Below are 23253 nucleotides of genomic sequence, written 5' to 3'. Positions count from 1 at the left end.
TAAAGTTGAAGATAAATATTTATGGCTTATTAACATATAAGTGCATACCACAGAGAGAGTGCAGAATAGGGCGGAGAAGAGAGCAAATCTGATGACTGGTGGCATCCCATCTTTCCTTACATTGTGGTTGTTAGCTACAGTGGAGTCAGCCCCTGATTCTTGGCAACCCCATGCACAATGGAATGAAACACTGCCCAGTCCTGCACCATCCCCATGATGAGTTGCAGATCAGGCCACTGTGATCCATAGAGTTTTCACTGACTGGTTTTTGGAAGTAGGTTCCTAGTCCATCTTAGTCTGGAAGTTCCACTAAAGCCTGTCCAGCATCATAGCAACCGGCAAGCCTCCACTAACAGACGCGTGGTGGCTGCAAATGAAGTACATTGGCCGGCACTCAAACCTGGGTCTCTGCATGGAAGGTGAGAATTCTACCACTGAACCACTAGTGCCTTCATTCCTTATAATAAGTACTTCCTTTTCTTTCTCTATTCTACCTCCTTCTTTTTCTCTGATTTTCTACCCATTTTCTTTTTTTTCCTTCCTTTTTATTTTATTCCTTCCCATTCGTCAGAATACCTATTGATATCACAGTGCGTGTGTTCGTGAATTTGTAGCTACCACCTTAAATGGTTGGAGTTGGGGACACTGGATTGACTAGATCCTTTGGGAAGATTACAAGTATAAGCAGTGAATGTTCCATGGATTAGATTGTTCCTAAGATGTGCCCTGGTAGACATAGACAGAGGCATACTTTATAGGAAGCCCATCTTGAGGGCCTGTTTCTCTTTCTAAATATCTTGTTTATCTTATTTAGAATAGTTGAGCCTTCATGCTATTTAGCCTCAAAGCACAATCACTTGATATATATATTCAATATCAGAGCCACAATCAACTAAAACAAAACAAAATCTATTCATTAGCTTAGTTTAGAATGTGATGAAACAAATATTACTGTTAATACTGTTAAAACATTGATGTTTTGTTGATTAACTCTGATTTACTTTGGGAAAACTTTATGGAAGACACAATTTTTTTTTTTTTTTTTTTGCATTTGAAAGATTAGAAGGCTAAAATGGATAAAGTGATATGATATACATTTTCAAGCAAATGAAAATCACAAAGAGTATTACACCTTTTGCTAGCTTAGAGAGTATGGCCATCTGGTTAACTGTCTAATTTGCCTTAGCTTACTATGATAACTTTATCAAACAAGACTGCAATAACATGAATATGCTAGAACTCTTTAATAAAAGCCTGAATAAATCTGAACATAACCTTCAGTAGAATAATTCTAAAGTAGTTGATTTTCCTAATTGCCCCAAACAAAAAACCAAACCCATTGCTGTGGAGTCGATTCTAACTCACAGCGACCCTGTAGGACAGAGTAGATCTGCCCCCAGAGGGTTTCCAAGGCTGTACATTTTTACAGAAGCAGACAGCCACATCTTTCTCCCACGGAGCGGCTGGCGGGTTCCAACTGCTCATCTTCCGGTAGCAGCCGAGTGCATTAACCACTGCACCACGAGGGCTTCTTTTGCTTAACTGCAGGCTGATAAAACTAATCTTGAGAATCTTTCAGCACAGTAAAGACTTCTATGTCACTGCTCAGCTTGAGAAAGTGAGCTAATTACTGTGCTGGGAAACTTGATACGTCACTTTCTGAGGATAATGTCTCTGCCCACAGAATATTCAGAATGTAGATTGGTAAGCAGCATTTAGTTAAATGAAAATACAGTCCAGTTAAATGTCATTGCTACAATGTTGAGCTCGTAGTACCACATGTAAATGAGGAGGTCACTTGGTTAGACAGTGACTTTGAATGTGTAGGAGATCATCAGCAGTGCAATACTCCTATTCAGCCAGCTCTGCTGAAGTGTGCTTGTGGGCAGGGTGGGGAGGGATTCCCACAGTTAGCTCAGGTAAGATGCTGCTCAGATGCCTCTCAGAATTTGGGAATAAACTTCATAGACAGCCCAGACATTTTCTCCTTTTCTGTTGCTATTTGCTTTATTGATGATCAGTGCTTCTTCCATGAGGGTGAGGGAGGTGACAGAAGAAAAATTTCACAATAGCAAGTCTCATAATAACAGTTACTGCTTTTTTGAGAACTACTTGCCAGGCATTGGGCTAAGTACTTCAAGCTCATTGTTTCATTTAATCCTCACTAAACGAGGATAAGGTACTGTTACCTCCGTTTTCCAGATGTTACCGTATCTGTAAGTTAAGGTTGAAAAAACTGAGGCTTAGATAATTTAAGAAATTTGCCCAAGGTTACACAATATAAATGGCAAAGCCTAGATTCGATCTAGGTAAGTCTGATAGCAAAGCTTGAGGTGGGGGGAGTGGGGTCTTAACTACTGGGCTCTATTCTGTAACTCCTATTGCATGGGGGGTGTGATGAAATTAGGGAAGAGTAGCAAATCAAAACCACAATGGGATACCAATTTACACCCACTAAGATGAGGATTAAAAAAATAAAAAAGGAAAATAACAAGCATTAGTGAGGGCATGGAGAAACTGGAACCGCCGTACATTTACGGTGGGAATGTAAAATGGTGGAGCTGCTGTGGAAAACAGGTTGGCAACTTCAAGCCCAGATCTTGAAGGCCCTTGAATAATGGACTATAGAGCCCAGGTTTTATTTTGTGGGCAACAAGGAGCCACTGAAAGTTTTACCAGTTTCTAAGAAGGATAGTGACATAAGGTCTTCTTTAGAAAAGGCTGAATCTGCGATGGTGGATACGAGAATGGAGAAGAGAGGGCAGTTATAGAGATGAAAAGGAAGATTTAACAGGCCGCAGGGAACTGATTTGATGTTTGTTGAGTGCTTACAATGTCAATATATTAGTTCACTTAATCTTCACAAATCTATGAGGATTATAGAGGAGGAAATGGAAAGCAGAGAGGTCAATTAGCTTGCCCAAGGTGGGTCTGGTGGCGCAGTTGTTAAGTGCTCGGCTGCTAACCGAAAGGTTGATGGTTTGAACCTACCAGCTGCTCCGCAGGAGAAAAGACCTGGTGATCTGCTCCCATAAAGATGACAGCCTAGGAAACCTTATGGGAAAGTTCTACTCTGTCCTGTAGGGTCACTATGAGTCAGAATTGACTAGAAGGCAACAGGTTTTTAAGGTCACACAGCTATCAAGTCAGAGTGCCGGGATTAACCAGCAGAGTCCTCAGGCCTGCTTCCTTCTGCTTCCATAGTTGCCTTGGGTGATGGGGGTACAGGAGCATAGCAGTGGCACACACAATACATGGGACTGAGGAGGGAGAGGTCAGTTCTCCTAATAGTTCGCATCACTAATACTCTGATAAACTTACCAATGAAGACTGCAATGAGACCCAAAATTATGGAGGCTCCATTCTGTGGCTGAGGGTGAGCCTGTTGGAGACAGACCACAGCTTGAATTTTAGCCTCACCACCTAACAGTTTGGATTATTTAACCTCTTTGAGCAAATCACCCATTCTTTGTCTGTAAAATGATAATAATGATAATGCTAACAAACTGGGGATAATAATAACCGTTTTGCATAACTAGTACTGGAAGAATTAAATACTATAACGTGTAAAGTGCTTAGTGTGTAGGAAGTGTTTAATAAATATTAACTTCCTTCTCTCGCCTCAAGGAGTCCTGGTGGCACAGTGATTAAGCACTCGCTGCTAACCAAAATGTTGGCACAGTTCGAACCCACTAGCCACTTTGCGGGAGAAAGATATGGCAGTCTGTTTCCATAAAAATTTACAGCCTTGGAAACCCTATATAGGGTTGCTATGGGTGGGAATCTAGTCAGGCTCTCTCTCCTCATCCCCCAGTAAAGATCAAGCCTCTCTTTCCCCTGTGGAGGAATAGTTATTTTCTGTCTGAACCCTAACAGAAAACCCTTCTGTTTTAGTCAAAATTATTCTTGCTATCATCCTCATCCTCTTACCCCACCAACCAAAGTCCTCCTGGTTGTCTTCCTGAGGGTCCCTAATCTCTCGGGGCTGAACAGGTTCATATTAGTCTCTAGAGTTCTTCTCTTTCTCCTCCTCCTTCCTCTTCCTCTTCCTTTCCTTCTCCTTTTTCTATAGCTCCTTTTCCTAATTCTCTTCCTTCTCCTCCTCCTTTAAAAAAAAATTGAAATCATGGTATTCTAAAAAAGTCCTTATAAATCTCAACTTTACCCAGTAATGTTACCCCACCACAAATTTCTATGCTTCCTTCACTGCCCCCTCCCCTCCAGTGCTGCTCTCTGCCTTCTGTGTCCTCCTATGTAATCGTCGTGCAAAAAGGAGCACACTATAGTGAAAGCAACCAGCAGTCCTGAGTTCTACTCCCAGCTCCGCTTCCTGCTGCTAACATGACTGGATTCATAACCTCAATTGCCTCATTTGTATAATGCTGTCCCAATAATAATAATATCAACTTTGAGTTTTCTTGAAGATTGCATCAGTTAAAGTACTTATTTGGTGTCTGGTACATCAGCAGCAAAGGAGCCCTGGTGGTGCAATGGTTAAGCACTCAGCTGCTAATGGAAAGGTTGGTGGTTCAAACCCACCCAGCATCTCTGCTGGGTGATCTGCTTCTGTAGAGACTACAGCCAATAAAACCCTACGGAGCAGTTCTATTCTGTAACATTAGGGTCACCATGTGTTAGAATCAACTTGACAACAACCATCACCATCAGCAGCACTCATTAAACAATAGCTAGGAGTCCCTGGGTGTTGCAAATGGTTAACCGCTTGGCTACTAACCGAAAGGTTGGCGTTCAAATCCACCCAGCAGTACCTCGGAAGAAAAGGCCTAGTGATCTGCTTCCAAAAGGTCACACAGTCCTGGAAAACCCCATGGAGTGCAGTTCTACTCCAAAACGCTTGGGGTTGCCATGAGTTGGAATCGACTCTATGACAACTGGTTTGGCTTTTTTTTTAATAGCATCACTGTCATTACAGGGTTAAGAGACAAAGTGCGACAAAAATGTTCATTGCTATTTAGAAGTTGATTTCATCCCTCAAATCTCAAATACTTTAAGGACATGATGAGGAACTTTTTTAAGTGACAATATCCTTTTCCCAAAATCATCTGAGAAATGTCCTAACAGTGGAGAGCTGCTTCTAAGAAACTGGTTCCAGTACCGTTAACAAGTGGGAAAAGGGGTCTGGGGGGATTTCGGGTCAGCAAATGTCGAATGAGGGGATTTCCCATGGGGCCCCGCCCCCGGCTGAGTCACCAAAGCTGCCTGTGTCTAGCTTGCAGCTCTCCCCGAGCTGCAGAACACTTGCCGCTCTGAAGATCAAGGAGTGGAAAGTTCTCCACCAGCCCTGAGACCTCAAGGTTTGTCCTCTTGGGAAGGGTGGCAGTGGGGCGGTGGGGGGAGTGGGAACTGAGGTGAGGTGAGGATAGAAACTTTGTTCCCTTTCCACGTTTCCAGACTTTCTCCCCTTTTAATTTGTAATAACTTCTATTCAATAGCCTATTTAACGAAGATCAAGAAGCTGACCCTGAAATATTCTTTAATCCTCAGTTTATTTTTACCATATGAGCTTCAAATCTCAAAATGAGCAAATACATGTCCGTGTTTAAGAAACTATGATAATGAATTGGGCAGAGAGGTGTTTCAATATGTAGGCAATCAAGTGTTGAAACCTTCCACATGCTGCTCAGTCTAACAAGGAGTAGTAATAAGGAGATGTCTTCTTATGGAGGTGAGCTGTCAGATGCCACTGAGACTCTCTTTCTTGGGACTATATTTCAGGGGCAGCAAGTAACTGGCATTGTTGGAATCTCGACGCTAATCTATCTATGAAAGTATCTATGAAAGTCCCCAAAAGTTCTTGCTGTTGTTATTTCTGGATTTGGGCAGAACATGTTGGAAAGTGTCTTAGTTATCTAGTGCTGCTAGATACAGGTAGATGTAGGAATTTCTGTGATAAGATAAGCATGACTAAACACACAGCTTTGGGCAGGTTTGCCAAAGTTGAAGAGTACACTTTCTGTTATGGATTAAATTTTGTCACCCCAAAATATGTGTTGTAAATCCTAACCCCTATACCTGTTATAATCCCATTTGGGAATGGGTTTTCCTTGTTATGTTAATGAGGCAGTATTAGTGTAGAGTTTGTCTTGAGTCAATCTCTTTTGAGATATAAAAGGAGCAGATTAAAGAAGCAGAGATGGGGGAAAACAGATGCCATGCCAAATGAAGATCACCAAGGAGCCAAGGAACAGAAGATGAAAACAGACAAGGACCTTCCCCCAGAGCCAAAAGAGAGAGAAAGCCTTTTCCCTCATATCCTATTATTAATTGGTCCTGAAAGACCCTGAGTTCATGTCTTGTGGAATCATATAGGTAATGGTTGGAAAGAAAATAGTTCTGGAAGGAGATAACATCTCATTATCTGAAATTTTTACCTTTTGTAGAGTGACATTTGTGAAATCAGCTGGTTTGATTATTAAAACTTATTTGGAATCTGCTTTGCTAGTATCACATCCATGCAAGATTTCATCATGGGGAATGGCTATTACAACATGGTGGCAACAGTGCTCTTGGTCATGAACTTTGAGAGGACAGGAGCAGTGCAGGATTCCTGCAGAGACTGTCTAGCTGGTAAGAATCAAATTCACGTGTGCATTTGATCTGTCCTGTTGAAAATATGGCTCAGTTAGTCTAGCAGACAGGGCTAATGAGATCCCTTTTATCTTTTATTCACTCATTTACGAATATTTATTGGATAGTACATACTAGTTGTGTGAGCAGAGTCGTCACTTAACATCACCTGGGGATAATAAAGAACGTATCTCATAAGGTTGCTGGAAGGATCCTATGAAGGGTTTAGATGAGTGTATGGCCCATGGCAAGACCTCAATATACCTTGATATTGTCTACAGGTCTTGTGCTCTGACTGGAGGCACAGCAGGGAGTAAGCTGGGGCCAGAGGGCTTAACAGAGTGGGGAGAGCCAGACAAATTTAAATCTTAGTGTACAAATGACCAGCATTGGTCTCCTCCTGGATTCAATTAGCATTTCCCATGAATCACTCTGTTCCATTCAATAGACAAGGGAACTTATTTTTTCTGGTTGGTTTGTTGCAATACCTGTATTTTGTTATTGATAATTGTGTGATTATGCTGAAGGCAATCTTGTAAATGTGCAATTTCAAAAAGTCAACCAACAAAATAATGTCTATCATTGCAGCATCTAGAAAGCTAATAATTATTTTATATTCTAATTTTCTTATTTCTTACAAAATTTCATAATGCTTTGGGTGGTGGGTGTGTGTTGTTAAACATGTACAGCTATCATCTACCTTTCTTAGGTACTTTCTGTGGGAAGAACAAGACTCAGATTTGCATCCCTTGTCCTCAAAATAGTTTCTCCCGCACAAGTGGACAGAAAGACTGTGACATATGCAGGCGGTGTGAAGGTATGATTTACTATATGTATTCTTCATTTATTGGGAAGTCAAGCTTTGATTCCCTATGGTCCTTACCTCTGGAGTTTTGGGTGGTGCAAACGGTTAACGTGCTCAGCTGCTAACTGAAAGGTTGGAGATTCGAGTCCACCCAGAGGTGCCTCAGAAGAAAACAATCAGCCATTGCAAACCCTGCGGAGCACAGTTCTACTCTGACACACATGGGTTTGCCATGAGTTGGAATCAACTCAACGGCAACTGGTTGACTGGTGGTCCTGACTTCTATTAAAAGGCATAAGTGCCAAAGGTGCTGGTTCCTCTATCAACAGGCGGGCCCAGTAAAATAATTTACTACAATGACAATTATTTGGGGATTGAGCTTTTTAAATATTAGAGGAAACACTCATTTGACAAGGGAGAGGTTTTAATTAGCACAATGTAAACATGTTTTTTTCCAGAGATTGAAAAGTAAACGTTATACTCTAAGGTCATTAGTAACAATTATAATAGAGTAAACATGGATTTTATTGCAGAATTTTTCATCAAAAATTTGCTTCCTGAATGTGGAGGTCAAGTGTAATATAACTTTGGGGGGACTTTACAGGTGTTTTCAGGACCAAGAGGGCGTGCTCCCCGACCAGTGACACAGAGTGTGAGTGTGTTGCAGGATTCCACTGCTTGGGGGCAGGGTGCACCATGTGTCAACAGGACTGTAAACAAGGTCAAGAATTAACAAAAGAGGGTAGGTTTGCTCTTCTCCAATCTATTATATGTCGGCTATCTAGACCTGGAGCCTTGGTGGCGCAGTGGTTAAGAGCTCAGCTACCAACCAAAAGGTTGGCAGTTCAAATTTACCAGCCACTCCTTGGAAACCCTATGGGGCAGTTCTACTCTGTCCTATAGGGTGGCTATGAGTCAGAATCGACTCGAAGGTAATGGGTTATCTAGTCCTAATTCATTAGCTTTGGTCTTGATCCTTTGAATATAAAGTAAAAAAAAAAAAAAAAGAGTTTGCAGAAACTTAAAATTAAATAATGAACCACTGAGCCACCAAGTGTGTGACATTTTCAAAATTATTTTCCAATAAATAGAAATAATTTGAAATCAGAACATCTGTCATTCACCAGGACCATGCATTTTCATACATTTTATACATGTATAATACTCTGTGTACAATTAGAATGAAAACTTTAGTACATTTGTGTACATTGTATTAAATTAATGCTCTACTATGTTCATCATAGGTAAAGTTATGAAATGATGAAAGTGCTTCCTTTTTAATTATTCCTTTAATTTTTATGCAAGGTTGTAAAGACTGTTGCTTTGGGACATTTAATGATCAGAAAAATGGCATCTGTCAGCCCTGGACAAAGTATGTATTATATTAATTCCCTTCGGCTTGGAAAAGAATATGGATTAAGTATTTTTTTAAGACAAGGAATGCTACCCTTGAAGTTTTTTTATGTCTATCAAATGTTGACATAGTGTTGTTGTTGTCGTCTGACTCGTAGTAACCTTATGTACAACAGATGGTCCTGCGCCATCTTCAGCACTTTGTTGGACATTATTCTGTTGTAATCCATAAGGTTTTCAATGGCTTATTTTCAGAAGTAGATTGCCAGGTCTTTCTTCCTAGTCTATCTTTGTCTGGACTCACTGCTCGCACCTGTCCACCATGGGTGATTCTGCTGGTATTTGAAATACTGGTAGCATAGCTTCCAACATCACAGCAACACACAAGCCACCACAGTACAGCAAACTGACAAATAGGTAGTGGCATATAATAAGATACTAACAGGCAGCGTGGGAACAGTGAGAAGTGATGCAAAGTGGGTATTTACATGTTGCTGTTGTTGTTGTTAGGTGGTGTCGAGTTGCTTTTGACTTATAGTGACCCCACGTGACAGAGTAGAACTGCCCCATAGGGTTTTCTAGGCTATAAACTTTACATAAGCACATCATCAGTTTTTTCTCCTATGGAGCCACTGGGTGGGTTTGAACTTCCAGCCTTGCGGTTAGCAGCCAAGCGTTTAACCATTGTGCCACCAGGGCTCCTTTTGTTGCCTCTTATCTTCCCTCATTAACCAATCCATCCTCACGAGTCCAATGCCAGCAATGAGAATGATATGTGTGTTTCCTACCCTCAAAAAATAACGTGTACTTGGGCAAAGGGGACCACCACACTTAGTGAAACATCAACAGTATAAGAGAGAATGTTGCTATTGACTTGTGTGATCCCACCAGGGCTACTCAGTGTATGTTTTGTGGACAGGTCTGGCCCACGAATGCTGTACGTTTGTGGCAAGACTGATAGAGATGTGGAGAGCGAGCGTTTAGACAACTTTATGGCAGTTGATGGAGTCATTTTTTGTCTGTTAACTCTAATAATAAGACATTGGGCCTTCTATTTTGTCTGCCTTTGTTCTCTCTCTTCATTTAATTTTCCAGGGATTTGTTTTTATTATATTTTATAAAAGTATAGGTTCATAACAGATTGGAATTTTTTTTTTTAAAGGTCTTTCAATACAAATAGTTCAGAGTAGTCAAGTGAGTCTGCATGGAAAAGTGGGGTTTGAACTGGCTTTGGAGGATGGGTGGGATTTGGGTAGATAAAGGGGTAAAGGGAAAGACACAATAACAACCATAAAAATAATAATGGCGATGTCGTTGTTGTTAGAAGGTCCCTCCCTGGGTGGCACAGTTTGCTCTCAGCTACTAACCTAAAGGTTGGCAGTTCAAACTCACCCACTAGCATCACTAAAGAGAGGCTCGGCAATCTGCTTCCACAAAGATTACAGCCAAGAAAGCACTATGGAACACAGTTCTACTCTGTAACACATGGGGTTGCCATGAGTCAGAATCGACTCAATGGCAACGGGTTTGGCTTTTTGATTTTGGTTGTTAGTTGCTGTCGAGTTGGATAAAACCAAAAACCCACAGCCGTTGAATTGATTCCAACTCATAGCAACCCTATAGGACAGAGTAGAACTGCCCCATAATGTTTCCAAGCCTGTAAATCTTTACGGAAGCAGATTGCCACATCTTTCTCTCATGGAGCAGCTGGTGGCTTCAAACCACCAACCTCTGGTTAGCAGCCAAGCACTTTAACCATTGCATCACCAGGTCTCCTGTAGATTCAAATAGCTACCATTTATTGAGAGTGTCACTAGGACTCATTCATTTGCTCTTCATGACAGTCCTGGGAGCATGTACAGTCCTTGTTTTGTAGATGAGGAAACTGAGTCTTAGATTTTGTAACTTGCTCAAAGTCATTCTGCAAAGAGGGGAGCTAAGGCTCAAACCATGTCTATCTGTCTGTCTGAAACTCCTAAACCTATGCTAAGTTGTCTGTCCTTTTTATGTGCCAGCGATGTCCAAATATGATTAAGAAGTTGGGGGCAAGAGACAAACCAGGTAAAACAGCCTGTCCTCAGCTGTCGCGGGACAAGAAGGAGCCTGGTGTGGCTCCCTGCCTGGGAAGGAAGAAGAATCCAGTTAGGTGGGTAGAGTACGGAGGACTATGGAGAGCCTAGAAAGCTAAGTGAAAGCTGGAGGAAGCCAGATGGTCGAAAGGAAATTTATCAAAACATTTTCACATTGCCTGTGGGCTCAGCCCACACATCTTTACCACTAGTCAGTTTCATTGGGTGAAAAATGTCAATGTTCTTAAATTAGAATGATCTGTACCTGAATTACTTATTTGAACTTTTTCATTGGACTATTCCAGCTGTTCTTTGGATGGAAAGTCTGTACTTGTGAATGGGACGAAGGAAAGGGATGTGCTATGTGGACCACCTGCAGATAACTCCTCTCCAGATACATCCTCAGTCACTGTTCCTGCTCCCGGAAGTAAGCCAGGTAGCTGGTTTGTTGCTGTTACATCCAAGGGAATGTGTGATGGCTATCCTAGTTGGTGTCTAAACCACTTGGCTACCTTGATGCCCCATATCTGTGCCTACAGAGGCACTTCCGATGCCCCTTCCTTCTTTTACCCTGGCTTCATGGTAGCCATCAGTTCTTAAGTGTTTGCCATTCTCTTGGTCACAGGTACACATTAGAAAGCAGGGCAAGGTGAGACTTGACCCAAAAAGGTATTACACCTTTGTCAACAACAAGTAAAGGGGGCAGAAGGACCTCTGATGGAATCTGATGGCTGCCCCCTGACCTCCAGCAGAGTGGCCCCACAGTCTCCATTCCCCGGGCAAATATTCTTAAATATTTCCAGGCAAGAAGATACTTATTTCCTGTGATAATAACTTCTATATGTTAGACTAGACCAGTTGCCGTCAAGTCAACTCCTACTCGCGGCAATCCCGTGTGTCAGAGTAGGACTGTGCTCCGTGGGGTTTTCAGTGGCTGATTTTTCAAAGGGGACTGTCAGGCCTTTCTTCTGAGGCACATCTGGGTGGATTCAAACCTCCAACTTTTAGGTTAACAGCCAATCGCATTCACTGTTTCCACTACCCAAGGCCTTCTTCTGAAAAATCAGCCATTGAGAACGCTACGAGCACAGTCCTACTCTGACACACATGGTGATGCCATGAGTTGGAATGGACTCAATGGCAATTGGTTCCATATGTTAGAAAGGCCAAACCAATCTGAGAAAATTACTAAGAATTTTCTTTTTTTTTTTTTTAAGTTTCTTAACATGCAGACAAGTTTGCTAGATTGGAGATGCCTAAGGCATTCCCCTCGTGCTCAGGGGCTTATGAATGTAAATATAAACACAAGTATATTTGCATATATATACATTTCTGCATGCATTTCCTCTGTTCTTGTTTTCAAGATCACCATCCACAGATCAGCACCTTCTTTCTTGCACTAACATCGGCTGCCGTGTTGTTCCTGGTGTTCTTCTGCGTGCTCCGTTTCTCCGTTGCTAAATGGAGTAGAAAGAAACTCCTGTATATATTCAAGCAACGTAAGACTAACATGAAAGTATTAGATATGCGCTCTTATGAGGCAAGGCTTTTTATAGTAGAAAGGCCAATTTTTATTTTAAGTTACTGAAACTAGGTTAGTATAGCATAATGGTTATCAAGCAGATGCAATTTGGCAATGTCTGGAGACATTTCTTGTTTGTCATGACAGGGTGGGCGCTACTGACATCTAGTGGGTGGAGGCCAGGGCTGCTGCTAAATTGTTCAGCCCCAAAATGCCAGTAGTGCCAAGGCTGAGAAATCCTGGCTATTGTGGAACACATCCAAGGGTTCTAGAAAAGTGACGACTTAAGTAAGATGCAGTCTTGGGGGTGTGTGTGTGTGTGTGTGTTTTAAACCAGCTGGATGTACGTACTGGCAAAACGAAATCACTAAATAATCTTTCTACCACCCAGCACTGCTCCTCTGGCTGAAAATGGCCCTTAACCTGAGCTTAGACCCACAACTTGAGGAAGGAATAGAGAACTAGGAGGGAGTTTGAAATATGTTTAATGCGATGGATTATTATAACACCAATCTGGATTAAATGAAAAATTTTAATACTGGAATTCATTCATTTATTCATTAACCAAGATACTATTTCTATAAGGAAGCCAGCAAGTGCCTGGCAGGAGTCAGCCCTCATTAAACAAAAGTTTACCGATGGAGCAACCTGTTCTTTGTCTTTGTGGAGGACGGATAAGAGGCTAGACTTAAGAAATTAAATCCATATATAGAAGGAGCTTTCAAAGGGTAAAACTCTCACCTGAAACACCAGAACAAGACTGATGAGTGTCTATTTGGAGCTTGTTAAAAATACATGTGGGACAGCACTAGTAAAATCTTCTCTGAAGATATTTAAAGGTCCTTTTAAAGCAATATAAAATATTTTGTGTACTATGGTGAAATATACACAAAAGCACACAAATATAAAGTTTAACAAATTGTTGTATAACGAACACCCACATGACCCTACCTTGTTGCTAGTTGCTGTCAAGTCAAGAAATAGAACACTCTCTGCTCCCTGGAAGCCCTTGGTGCACCTGTTCCAGATTACAACCCTGCCTCCCACTAGGACTAATCACACCCAGATTTTTGTGGTTTTCATTTCCTTGCTCTTTATAGGTTCGTTACCTAACAACACAGTTTTGAACATCATACAAGTGGAATCATACTGCATACATTCTTCTGTATCTTGCTTCTTTGACTCAACATTCCATCTTTAAGATTCATCCATGAATTGTTTAATATCTTTAATTGATTTTCATTGCAGTATGCTATCCTATTGTATATCATAGTTTGTTAATTCTAATATTGATGGACATTTGGGTTGTCTCCAGTTTGGGGCCATTACAATGATGTATGAATATTTTTGTCCACGTATTTCAGCACATATAAGCACATTTCTTCCTCACCACCCCCCCCCCTTAGAAATAAAATTGCTGGGACATGAGGAATATGTATCTTGGTCCTTGGTGGATATACCAAACTATTTTCCAAAAATGGTTGGACTCCTTTACACTTTCCTAGCAGTATATGAGGATTTCTTTAGTTCCACATCCCTACTAGCATTCGATATTATCAGACTTTTAAAATTTTTTATCTATCTGGTGGGTGGATAGTGTATATCCTTGTGGTTTTAATTTGCATTTCTCTGATCACTAGTGAGGTTGAACACCTTTTTATGTTATGTTAGCCATCTGGATTTCCTCTCCTGCAAAGTGTCTGATTAGGTCTTTTGAGCATTTTCTATGGGGTTGTTTGTCCTTTTCGTATTAACTGATAGGAATTATTTAGTCTCTTGCTCATGTGCTGCAAATACCTTTTTTCCGCTCTGTGGTTTGCTCTTTCATTCTCTTTTTGAAGTCTAACCCTCTGTGTAATCTAATTTAAACCTCTAAACTTCTTTTCGGAGCCCTGGTGACAGAGTGATTAAGTGCTCAGCTGCTAACTGAAAGGTCAGTGATTCAAACCCACCACCGGCTCTGAGAAGGAAAAATGTGGCAGTCTGCTCTTGTAAAGATTACTGCCTTGGAAACCCTATGGGGCAGTTCTACTCTGTCCTATAGGATCAGTATGAATCGGGATCAACTCGATGGCAGTGGGTTTGTAAATTTCTTACCTAATTTAAACATCTCATCTCTGATTTAAAGGACTATCCATCCCATCCCCACCTTAAACTGTAACAAAGTTGTTTATAAAATGCTTTTCCCCAAAAGCGCTGATGAGTAATTAGTGAGTTGAAATGGAACTGTAATACGTTTTTTAATTTTTAGGTTATTTTTATTTTTTTTTTACCTTGAAATAATTATAGATTCACAGGAAGTTGCAAAGGCAGTGCAGAGAAGTCCCGTGTACCCTTCATGGGGTTATATCATATGTAACTATAGTATAATATCAAAACCAGGAAATTGACATTGACACATTGTGTGTGTATGGTTCCGTGTCATTTTATCACACGTGGATTTGTGTAACCATCACCGCAACCAAAATACAAAACTGTTCCATCACCACAAAGACCTCCCTCCTGCTACCCTTTTACAGCCACGCCCACCTCCTCTTCCCCCACCATCCCTAACCTGTGGCAACCACAGCCTGTTTTCCATTTCTATAATTTTGTTATTTCAGGTATGTTATATAAATGGAGTCATACGGCATAAGACCTTTGTAGACTGGCTTTTTTCACTCAGCATACTGCCCTTGAGAGCCATCCAAGTTGTTGTGTGTGTCAATAGCTCGTTCTGTTTTATTGATAAAGATTATTCCGTGGTATGATTATACACTAGTTTGTTTTACTGTTCATCTATTGGGAGAAATTTTGGTTGTTTCTAGTTTTGGGCTATTGCATGTGAAGCTGCTATGAATAATCATGTACAAGTTTTGTGTGGGCATGAGTTTTTATATCTCTAGGATAAATGCCCAGTGGTGCAATTGTAGTTTTTAAGAAACTGCAAAGCAATTTCCCAGAGTAGTTATACCATTTTACACCCCCACCAGCAACGTAGGAGAGATCCAGTTTCTCCACATTCTTGCCAACATTTGATATTGTCACTATTTTTTATTTTAGGCTTCTGATAGATACGTAGTGATAGCTCATCGTGATCTTAATTTGCATTTCCCTAATGGTTTAACATCTTTTCATGTGCTTTTTTGCCATCTGTAGTTCCTCTTGGGTGAAATGTTCCTTTATGTCTTTTGCCCGTGATTGTTTTTGTTTTTTACTATTGAGTTTTGAGAGTTCTGCATATATTCTGTAAGGAGCCCTGGTGGCGGGGAGGTTAAGAGCTCAGCTGCTAACCAAAAGGTTGGCAATTCGAATCTACCAGCCGTTCCTTGGAAACTTGATGGGGCAGTTCTACTTTGTCCTATAAGTTCGCTATGAGTCAGAATCGACTCAATGGCAACGGGTTTATATATTCTAGATATAAGTTCTTTGTTAGATATATGGTTTACAAATATTTTCTCCTGTTGTTGTTGTTGGTTGCCTTTGAATTGATTTCGACTCACAGTGATCCCATGTGTGCTGAGTGGAACTGCTCCATAGAGTTTTCAAGACTGTGATCCTTCAGAAGCAGATCAGCAGGCCTGTCTTCTGAGGTGCCTCTGAGTGGGTTTGAACTGCCAACCTTTTGGCTAGCAGTTGAGCACTTAACCACTTGGACCACCCAGCGACAAGTTCACCCTCTTAACAGGGTCTTCCACAGATAGAAAGTTTTTAATTTTGAGAAAGTCCAGTTTATCAATTTTTATTTCATTGATTTTCTTTATTGTTTTATGTTTTCACTTCCATTGGTTTCTGCTCTTATCTTTATTACTTCCTTCCTTCTGTTTGCTTTGGGTTTATTTTGCCTTTATTTTTCTACTGAAGTGGAAGTTTAGAATATTGATTTGAGACTTTTCGTCTATCCCAATGTAAGCATTTAATTTACAGGTTTCCACCTCAGCACTGCATTAGCTACATCCTCCAAACTTTGATTTTTTTTAAATTTTTATTCAGTTCATTTTTTTTTTTAATTTCCTTTGAGACTTTCTTTAATCCATGGATCATTTATAAGCATTTGGTTTCCAAGTGTTTGGAGATTTTCCTGTTTTCTTTCTGTTACTGATTTGTAGTTTAATTTCATTATGTCTAGAGAACACACTCTGTATGATTTCAATTCTTTTTAAATTTGTTAAAGTTTTTTTTTTATGGTCTAGGATATGGTTTATCTTTGCATATGTTCTGTGCGTGCTTGAAAGGAGTATGTATTCTGCTGTTGTTGGGTGGGGTGTTCTATAAATATTGATGAGATCCTGTGGTTGATGGTGTTGTTGAGTTCTTCCATATCCTTGCTCATTTTATGTGTAGTTCTATCAACTGTGGGATAGGGATGTTGAAATCTCTAAATATAATTGTAGGTTTGTCTATTTCTCTTTCAGTTCTGTCGGGTTTTGCTTCACATATTTTGCGGCTCTGTTATTTGTATATACACATTTATGATTGCTATGTCTTCTTGGTGAATTGACCCTTTGATAATTATTTAAGCCCCTCTGTGTCTGGTAATTTTCTTTGCTCTAAAGTCTACTTTATTTAGTATTAATATAGTCATTCCTACTTTCTTTTGATTCATGTTTACATGGTATACCTTTTTCCAGCCTTTTATTTTCAACCTACTTGAAAGTAGTTATATTTGAATTGACTTTCTTTGTATACAACATATAGTTGGGCCACTTTTTAAAAATTCACCCAACTAATCTGTCTTTTAATCAATGTATTTATACCATTTATATTTAATGTAATTATTGACATCTTAGGGCTTAAATCTGCTATTATCTTCTGTTTGTTCTCTCTGTTTTGTTTCGTTTTTTTCCTGGCTTCCTATGGGTAACTTGAACAATTTTTAGAATTTTGTTTTGATTTATCTGCAGTTTTTTTTTAAATGAGTGTATCTTTTTGTATAACTCTTTTAGTGGTTGCTGTAGGTATTACATTATATATACATAAGTTATCATAGTCTACTACTGTTGACATTTTACCAGTTTGAATGAAGTGTAGAAACCTCACCTCTCTTTACAGCTTTTTAACTGCTTCCAACTTATAATATACTTTTATTAAATAGTTCTTCTACATACATTGAGATCCATATTAGATAATGTTATCATTTTTGCTTCAACAATAAAACATAATTTAGAAAACTCAAGAGAAGAAAGGTCTATTGTTTTTGCCCATGTATTTGTTCTTTCCATTGTTCTTCTTCGTTCCTGATGTTCTAAGATTCCTTGTTTTATCATTTTCTTTCTGTTTAGAGAATTTCCTTTAGCATTCTTGTGGGGTGGGTTTGCTGCTGACAGATTCTCTTAGTTTTCTTTCATTGAGAATGACCTGATTTCCACTTCATTCCTGATAGATATTTTCACTGGATATAGAATTCTAGGTTGACAGTTCTTTTCTTTCAGCACTTGAAACATGTTGTGCCACTTCCTTCTGACCTCCATGGTTTCTGATGAGACATCCACTGTCATTTGAACTATTTTTCCCCTATAGGGAAGGTGTTGTTGCTCTCTCCCAATTTCAAGATTTTTTCTTTGTCTTTGTTTTTGGAAGTTTGACTATGATGTGTCTTGCTGTGGATTTCTTTGGGTTTATGTTGTTCATAGTTTCCTCACTTTCTTGAATCTGACGGCTTCATTTTTTCCAAATTAGGGAAAATTTCAGCCATTCTTTCTTCAGATACTTTTTCAACCCTATCCTCTTTTTCCTCTTCTTCTGGGATTCCAATGACACAAATATTAGATCTTTTGTTGTAGTCCCACATGTCTCTGAGGCTCTGTTCATTCTTTTTTTTTTTCCTTCATTCTTTTTTCTCTGATATTCAGATAAGGTAACAATTCTTTCTTCTATCCTCTCCATTCTGCTGTTAATCCCATTCATAGATTTTAAAAATTTTGATTATTTTAATTTTCAGTTCTTAAATTTCCATTTGGTTCTTCTTTATATCTCCTATTTCTTTCAGAGACTTTCTTTTCTTTTTTTTCCCACATGTGTTCCTAATTGCTTGTTGAAGCATTTTTATCATAGCTGCTTTAAAATCCTTTCCAGATAATTCTAACATCTGTGTCATCTAGGTGCTAGCATCTGCTGATTGTGTTTTCTCATTCAAATTGATATCTTCCAGTTCTTGGTATAACATAATTTTTTAATTAAAACCTGTATATTTCGGTATTATGTTATGAGACTGAGTGTAAATCTTGTATTTTGTCAGGCTTCCTCTGACACTGCTCCAGCAGAGGAATGAGGGTGCTGTCTTGTTACTGCCAGGTGAGGGTGGAAATTTAGGTTCTACACTAGACTTCCAGGGGTGGAGAGTGAGGGACTCCTTTTTAGTACTGGGTGTGTGTGGGCATTCAGGCTCCCCATTAGGCCTCTGCCAATACCATTCTGGCTGGGATAGGGATGGGCGCCTTGTTACCACTCCCCTGGTGGTCTCCATTGACATTCAAGGGGGTGGAGTGTGGTGGCCTCATTAATGACAGGTGATAGTGACAGTCCTGACTTTCCGCTAGGCCTCCTCTGATACTACCCCAGTGAGGAGAGGGAGGTGTGCCTTGTTACAGCCTGGTGAGGGTAGCAGTCTAGGCTCTATACTTGGCCTTTGCCAGTGGGCTTAGGGAGTGAAGCTGCCATTTTTTCTGTGGTGTTTGGCTGGAGTAGAGCAGTTATTGTCTAAAAGTTTTCTGTTTTGCTATGCTGCCCTTTTCCTGGTAGTATACAAGAGATAGCAAACTTTTCTTGGGGCTTTTTTTGTCTCTGCCCATTGACCTTTCTAGGTTGCTAGCTTCTACAGTTCTCAGCCTGAGCTATACGAAGCAGCAGGAAACCCAAGGGACTCATCCCTGTGTTGTTCCTTGGATCCTGAGGTCCCTAGCTGTTCTGCCTTCTTCTCTCCACTTTTCAGAGTCGTCTTATGTTTGTTTTATATGTAAGGTTCATAGTTTTTAGCTGTACTTAGCAGGAGGAATAGGGGAAAGCATGACTACTCCATCTTTCTGGAAGTGGATCTCCACTAATATCATTTCAAAAAAAAAGACATCTCATTGATATTTCTGAAAGTCTCTGCCAGACTTTCATAAGTTCTGGTGAGATAGTGCAGTTGTTGGGTTTTGGTTATTTTTTGTAGTAGCAAGCATGCGAAGTTGGGATAGGGCCTTTTGCTTTGTCAGACTATAAGGAAATACCTGCTTAGGATTGAAAAATGTTCAGCAATAACACAAATACTTCACACTAACAGGTAAAAGAGAACCTGGAAGTTAATGCATATCTTCATAATACATAAATTGGCTCTTATTAATAGATGGAGGTAGCAGGGATAGCTTTAAAATTTTGCTGCTGTAAGCATTTCATTCAAAACAAACTATCTAATATCTAATCTAAGTAACTCTGAAGACTAAAATTGTGCTGCTGAATTGAACCTGCAGTTCTTTTTGGTACATGGCTAATATTTTGTACTGTAGTGATTCATGCTCGCAATTTTTTAGCCACTTTTAGGAAAAAAAAAAAAGTAGTCTTTAAGAAACCAATAAAAAGTATTGGTAGAAGGAGATAAATCTTAAATAATCTTGAGGAAAAGCTCGTACTTGCTATTGCCTATCTTGTTGATGGCTTGTTAAAATAAAAGTTGAGAATGTTTGCTACTTAGTGATGTTCTGAGACTGTGATTTGTGAAAAATAATTGTTAAATGGTTAAAACAGACAACAAAATATAAGTACCTTTTAAATTACTTTTTTAGCATTTATAAAACCAGTGCAAACTGCCCAGGAGGAAGATGCCTGTAGCTGCCGATTTCCAGAAGAAGAAGAAGGAGACAGTGAACTATGAAGCAGAAATCCAAACAGCTGTTGGGACTCTCTTGAAAAGAAGCAAAGGAGAAATACAAGTGATCCCTCTACCACATCCTTTTAAAATGAAAACACCATCCTAGATAATACCTAGGACTACCCTCTGACAAGTTTTTTCTAAATGCTAAAGAGTTGGCCTTTAAAAATATACCACTTTTAACAGAACAGAAGGATGAGCCAGAGCTGGTAGTCAAAAGGCATATTCTAGATGCTACCTAACAAACTTGGACTAGTTTTTTTTGAACCCCAAAGAGAATTATATTTTAAATTTAATCATGTAGGCCCAATAGTTCTGCTAAAATTTTAATCAAAACCAATTCCATTTTTTTCTTTGTGCTAATACGGCTTGTGACAATAAGCCATAAAACATAGATCATTCTCAATCAAAATTTCCATTGGTTCCATCACTTAGGGCAATGACCTCTTCACTGCCATGGGGAGATTGGTAAGAGTGCCCTGATCTGGAGTCCAGGGAAAATAATCCCAAACCTCAAGGAAGAACATCTGAAAGTGTTCAAAGGTCTTTGTGTATCCTGTGGTCCTCTTCATACTCACACCTTCTGCCTTACTTCCATTCCCCTCTGAGCTAGGTCTTACATTTTTCATTCTTACAAGCTTTTTATATAATACATATGTTTTTATAATTTTATTTATTTTGTTGCTGCTGTTGAGAACATACACAGCAAAACATACACCGATTCAGTAGTTTCTACATGTACAATTCAGTGACATTGATTACATTCTTCAAGTTGTGCAACCATTCTCATCCTCTTTTTCTAAGTTGTTCCTCCTAGTTTGTTACGTAGTGCCTGGGGTCTTAAAAGCTTGCAAGCCACCATCCAAGGCATTACAACCGGTTTCTATTTGCCTAGAGCAACAGAGGAAGAAGGAGAGTCAGGAATAAGAGGAGGATGTGGAATGTGTGGCTAATTGCCTCCATGAACAACTGCCTCCTTTGCCATGAGACCAGAAGAACTGGATGGTGCCCAACTCTCATTACTGAACATTTTGATCAAAGATTCTTTAGAAGAATCCTGATAAAAAGGGGGAAAATGCAGAACAGAATTTCAAATTCTCAGCTTTTCTGGTGCCATGGAGGCTGAATGAACCCCAGAAACTATTGCCCTGAGCTAATCTTTAAACCTTAAACCAAAAATATCCCTTGAAGTCTTCTTAAAACCAAACAATAGTTTAGCTTAACTAGTAAAGAATTGTCTGCCTTGAACATTATTCTCTTTTAAGAACTATCTGTATGGGATCAAATTGACAACAGCAACTCGAAGGATTAGATAAGAACCTTAGGGAGCAATGTATTTTTATAAAATATTTAATACATTCAAACTAATATATAAAGCATGTTTGAAAGTTATGGAGCACACTAATAAAATTAACACCTGTGAGTCCAAATTTCAGCAATATTCTGAGAAAATAACTGCCTATAAGAAATTTAATGCAGTAAGAGGTATTCCTTTTTTTCTTCCTTAAAGAATTATTTTCTTATGCTTTGATATATGACATAATTATGTAAGTGTTCAGAAAATATTTGTTGATGGAAATACATTTTTATTTAAATAGATGAAGTACACCCATTTGACTTTTTCTTTACTATTTTGATAAAGAGTTCGTTATTATAGTAAAAGGTGAGGATAATATTTCGGGAGGATTTTTTTAACTTTCCAAGAAATCTTACCAAACCACATGAAAACATTTCTGTCGGGAGTAAGAAAGGGCAAAATACATCATACAGAACAATAACATCTGAAATTCGATTTGAATACCCATGACCTACTTTAGATGACCCATACTAGATCTTTGGGAGGAGTTTCTGGGTGGTGCAATTGGTTAAGTGCTTGACTGCTAACCAAAATGTTGGCAGTTAGAACCCACCCAGAGGCACCTTGGAAGACAGGCCTGCAAATCTACTCCTGAAAGGTCACAATTTTGAAAACCCTATAAAGTGTAGTTCTATTCTGCACACATGGGGTCTCCATGAATCAGAATCAACTCAATGGCAACTGGTTTTGTTTTGTTTTTTTTTTTAAAGATCTTTGGGTGAAGTTGTCTGATGTTTTAGGATCCTGAGAAGCCTCAGAGTCCTGTTGACCTGGTATTCTGGCAAGAATAAGGGAAAAATAATTGATGGTACAATCTTTTTAAAGCAGGAGGTTTGCAAAGCAAAGCTTGGGGAGTTTACCAGTGCCATTTCAGGAACACAGTTGTCCTTCCAAACCACAAGGCTATAAATTCTAAAGTTGTTGCCCCTCTCGGCTTAGGGCACAGGGTGTTTAATTCTCTGTTGCCCATTATCCACACACAGAAAAGGAACTGGTCACATCCCATAGACTCATGTTGGGAACATGCAAGAAAACTAAACTCTCATTTACCCTAGATTATAAACCAGAGGAAATCTATGGTTGATTCTGTTTGCCTGACAGAGGTTGTTTGTATTGCACAGACAGCATGATAATCTTTATTAGTAGTATATTTGAGTGTAAACGTTATACATGAAAAAACACAGGAACTTGGAGGATGAGTCATCACTCGCCTAAATGGCAGTTAACAAACAAAGAAAACTGAGACAGAATAAAATGACCACTCTTAGAGTTAATTTAGGAAATCCAATAATTAGGTTTAATAGAAATAGCTGTAAATTTTCTCTGATAAAAACGAATTTACAGATTTAGAGATACACAAGTTGGTAACAGGTTTCTAAAAAGCGTGAAAACAAAAGCTTAGGTTACTTCTGAAGCAAATTTTGATTTTCTTCTCTAGTGGAAGAAACTGATGGAACTTTTGATATGAGGGGCGTTTGACTACTAAAGTGGGCATCTTGTTCCTCTGCAGAGCAGATGTTTCCATATGTGGGTGGGATGTACGCACAGATCACAGCCACAATGGGTTGTGTGTGGTCTGTGCATGGTGGGGCTAAGAGAGTGATCACCACCAATGCCTTTACAAAGGACTCTACAGTAAAATACAAATCTACCATCTTCACAGGAAAGAAAAGCTATTTTTTTAAACTTTTAAAACATTTTTTAACTTGATGTTGTTGTTAGGTGCCGTTG

The 23253-nt window shown here is 39.4% G+C and overlaps 1 protein-coding gene across 1 annotated transcript; it reads left to right on the top strand.

Annotated features, from left to right (window-relative positions):
• The first annotated feature begins 5299 nt into the window (after nt 1-5299).
• TNFRSF9 (TNF receptor superfamily member 9) lies at nt 5300-20621 on the top strand. The gene is made up of 8 exons (XM_004385130.2): nt 5300-5315; nt 6464-6588; nt 7298-7405; nt 7998-8135; nt 8699-8765; nt 11121-11251; nt 12180-12314; nt 20080-20621. Exons 2-8 carry the CDS (start codon nt 6474-6476, stop codon nt 20166-20168), a joined length of 783 nt encoding a protein of 260 aa, XP_004385187.2. The 5' UTR covers nt 5300-5315; nt 6464-6473; the 3' UTR covers nt 20169-20621.
• The last annotated feature ends 2632 nt before the right edge of the window (nt 20622-23253 follow it).

This window comes from Trichechus manatus, unplaced genomic scaffold (genome assembly GCF_000243295.1).
Source record: "Trichechus manatus latirostris isolate Lorelei unplaced genomic scaffold, TriManLat1.0 scaffold00133, whole genome shotgun sequence".
Lineage (NCBI taxonomy): Eukaryota > Metazoa > Chordata > Mammalia > Sirenia > Trichechidae > Trichechus > Trichechus manatus.
This window is presented reverse-complemented; position numbering and strand designations above follow the sequence as displayed.

Excerpts from the sequence above, each read along its gene's own strand:
- TNFRSF9 (XM_004385130.2), top strand. The coding sequence starts at position 6,474 with ATGCAAGATTTCATCATGGGGAATGGCTATTACAACATGGTGGCAACA. Across the intron at positions 6,589-7,297 it reads CTGCAGAGACTGTCTAGCTG|GTACTTTCTGTGGGAAGAAC; the intron begins GTAAGAATCAAA and ends TACCTTTCTTAG. Across the intron at positions 8,766-11,120 it reads ATCTGTCAGCCCTGGACAAA|CTGTTCTTTGGATGGAAAGT; the intron begins GTATGTATTATA and ends GGACTATTCCAG.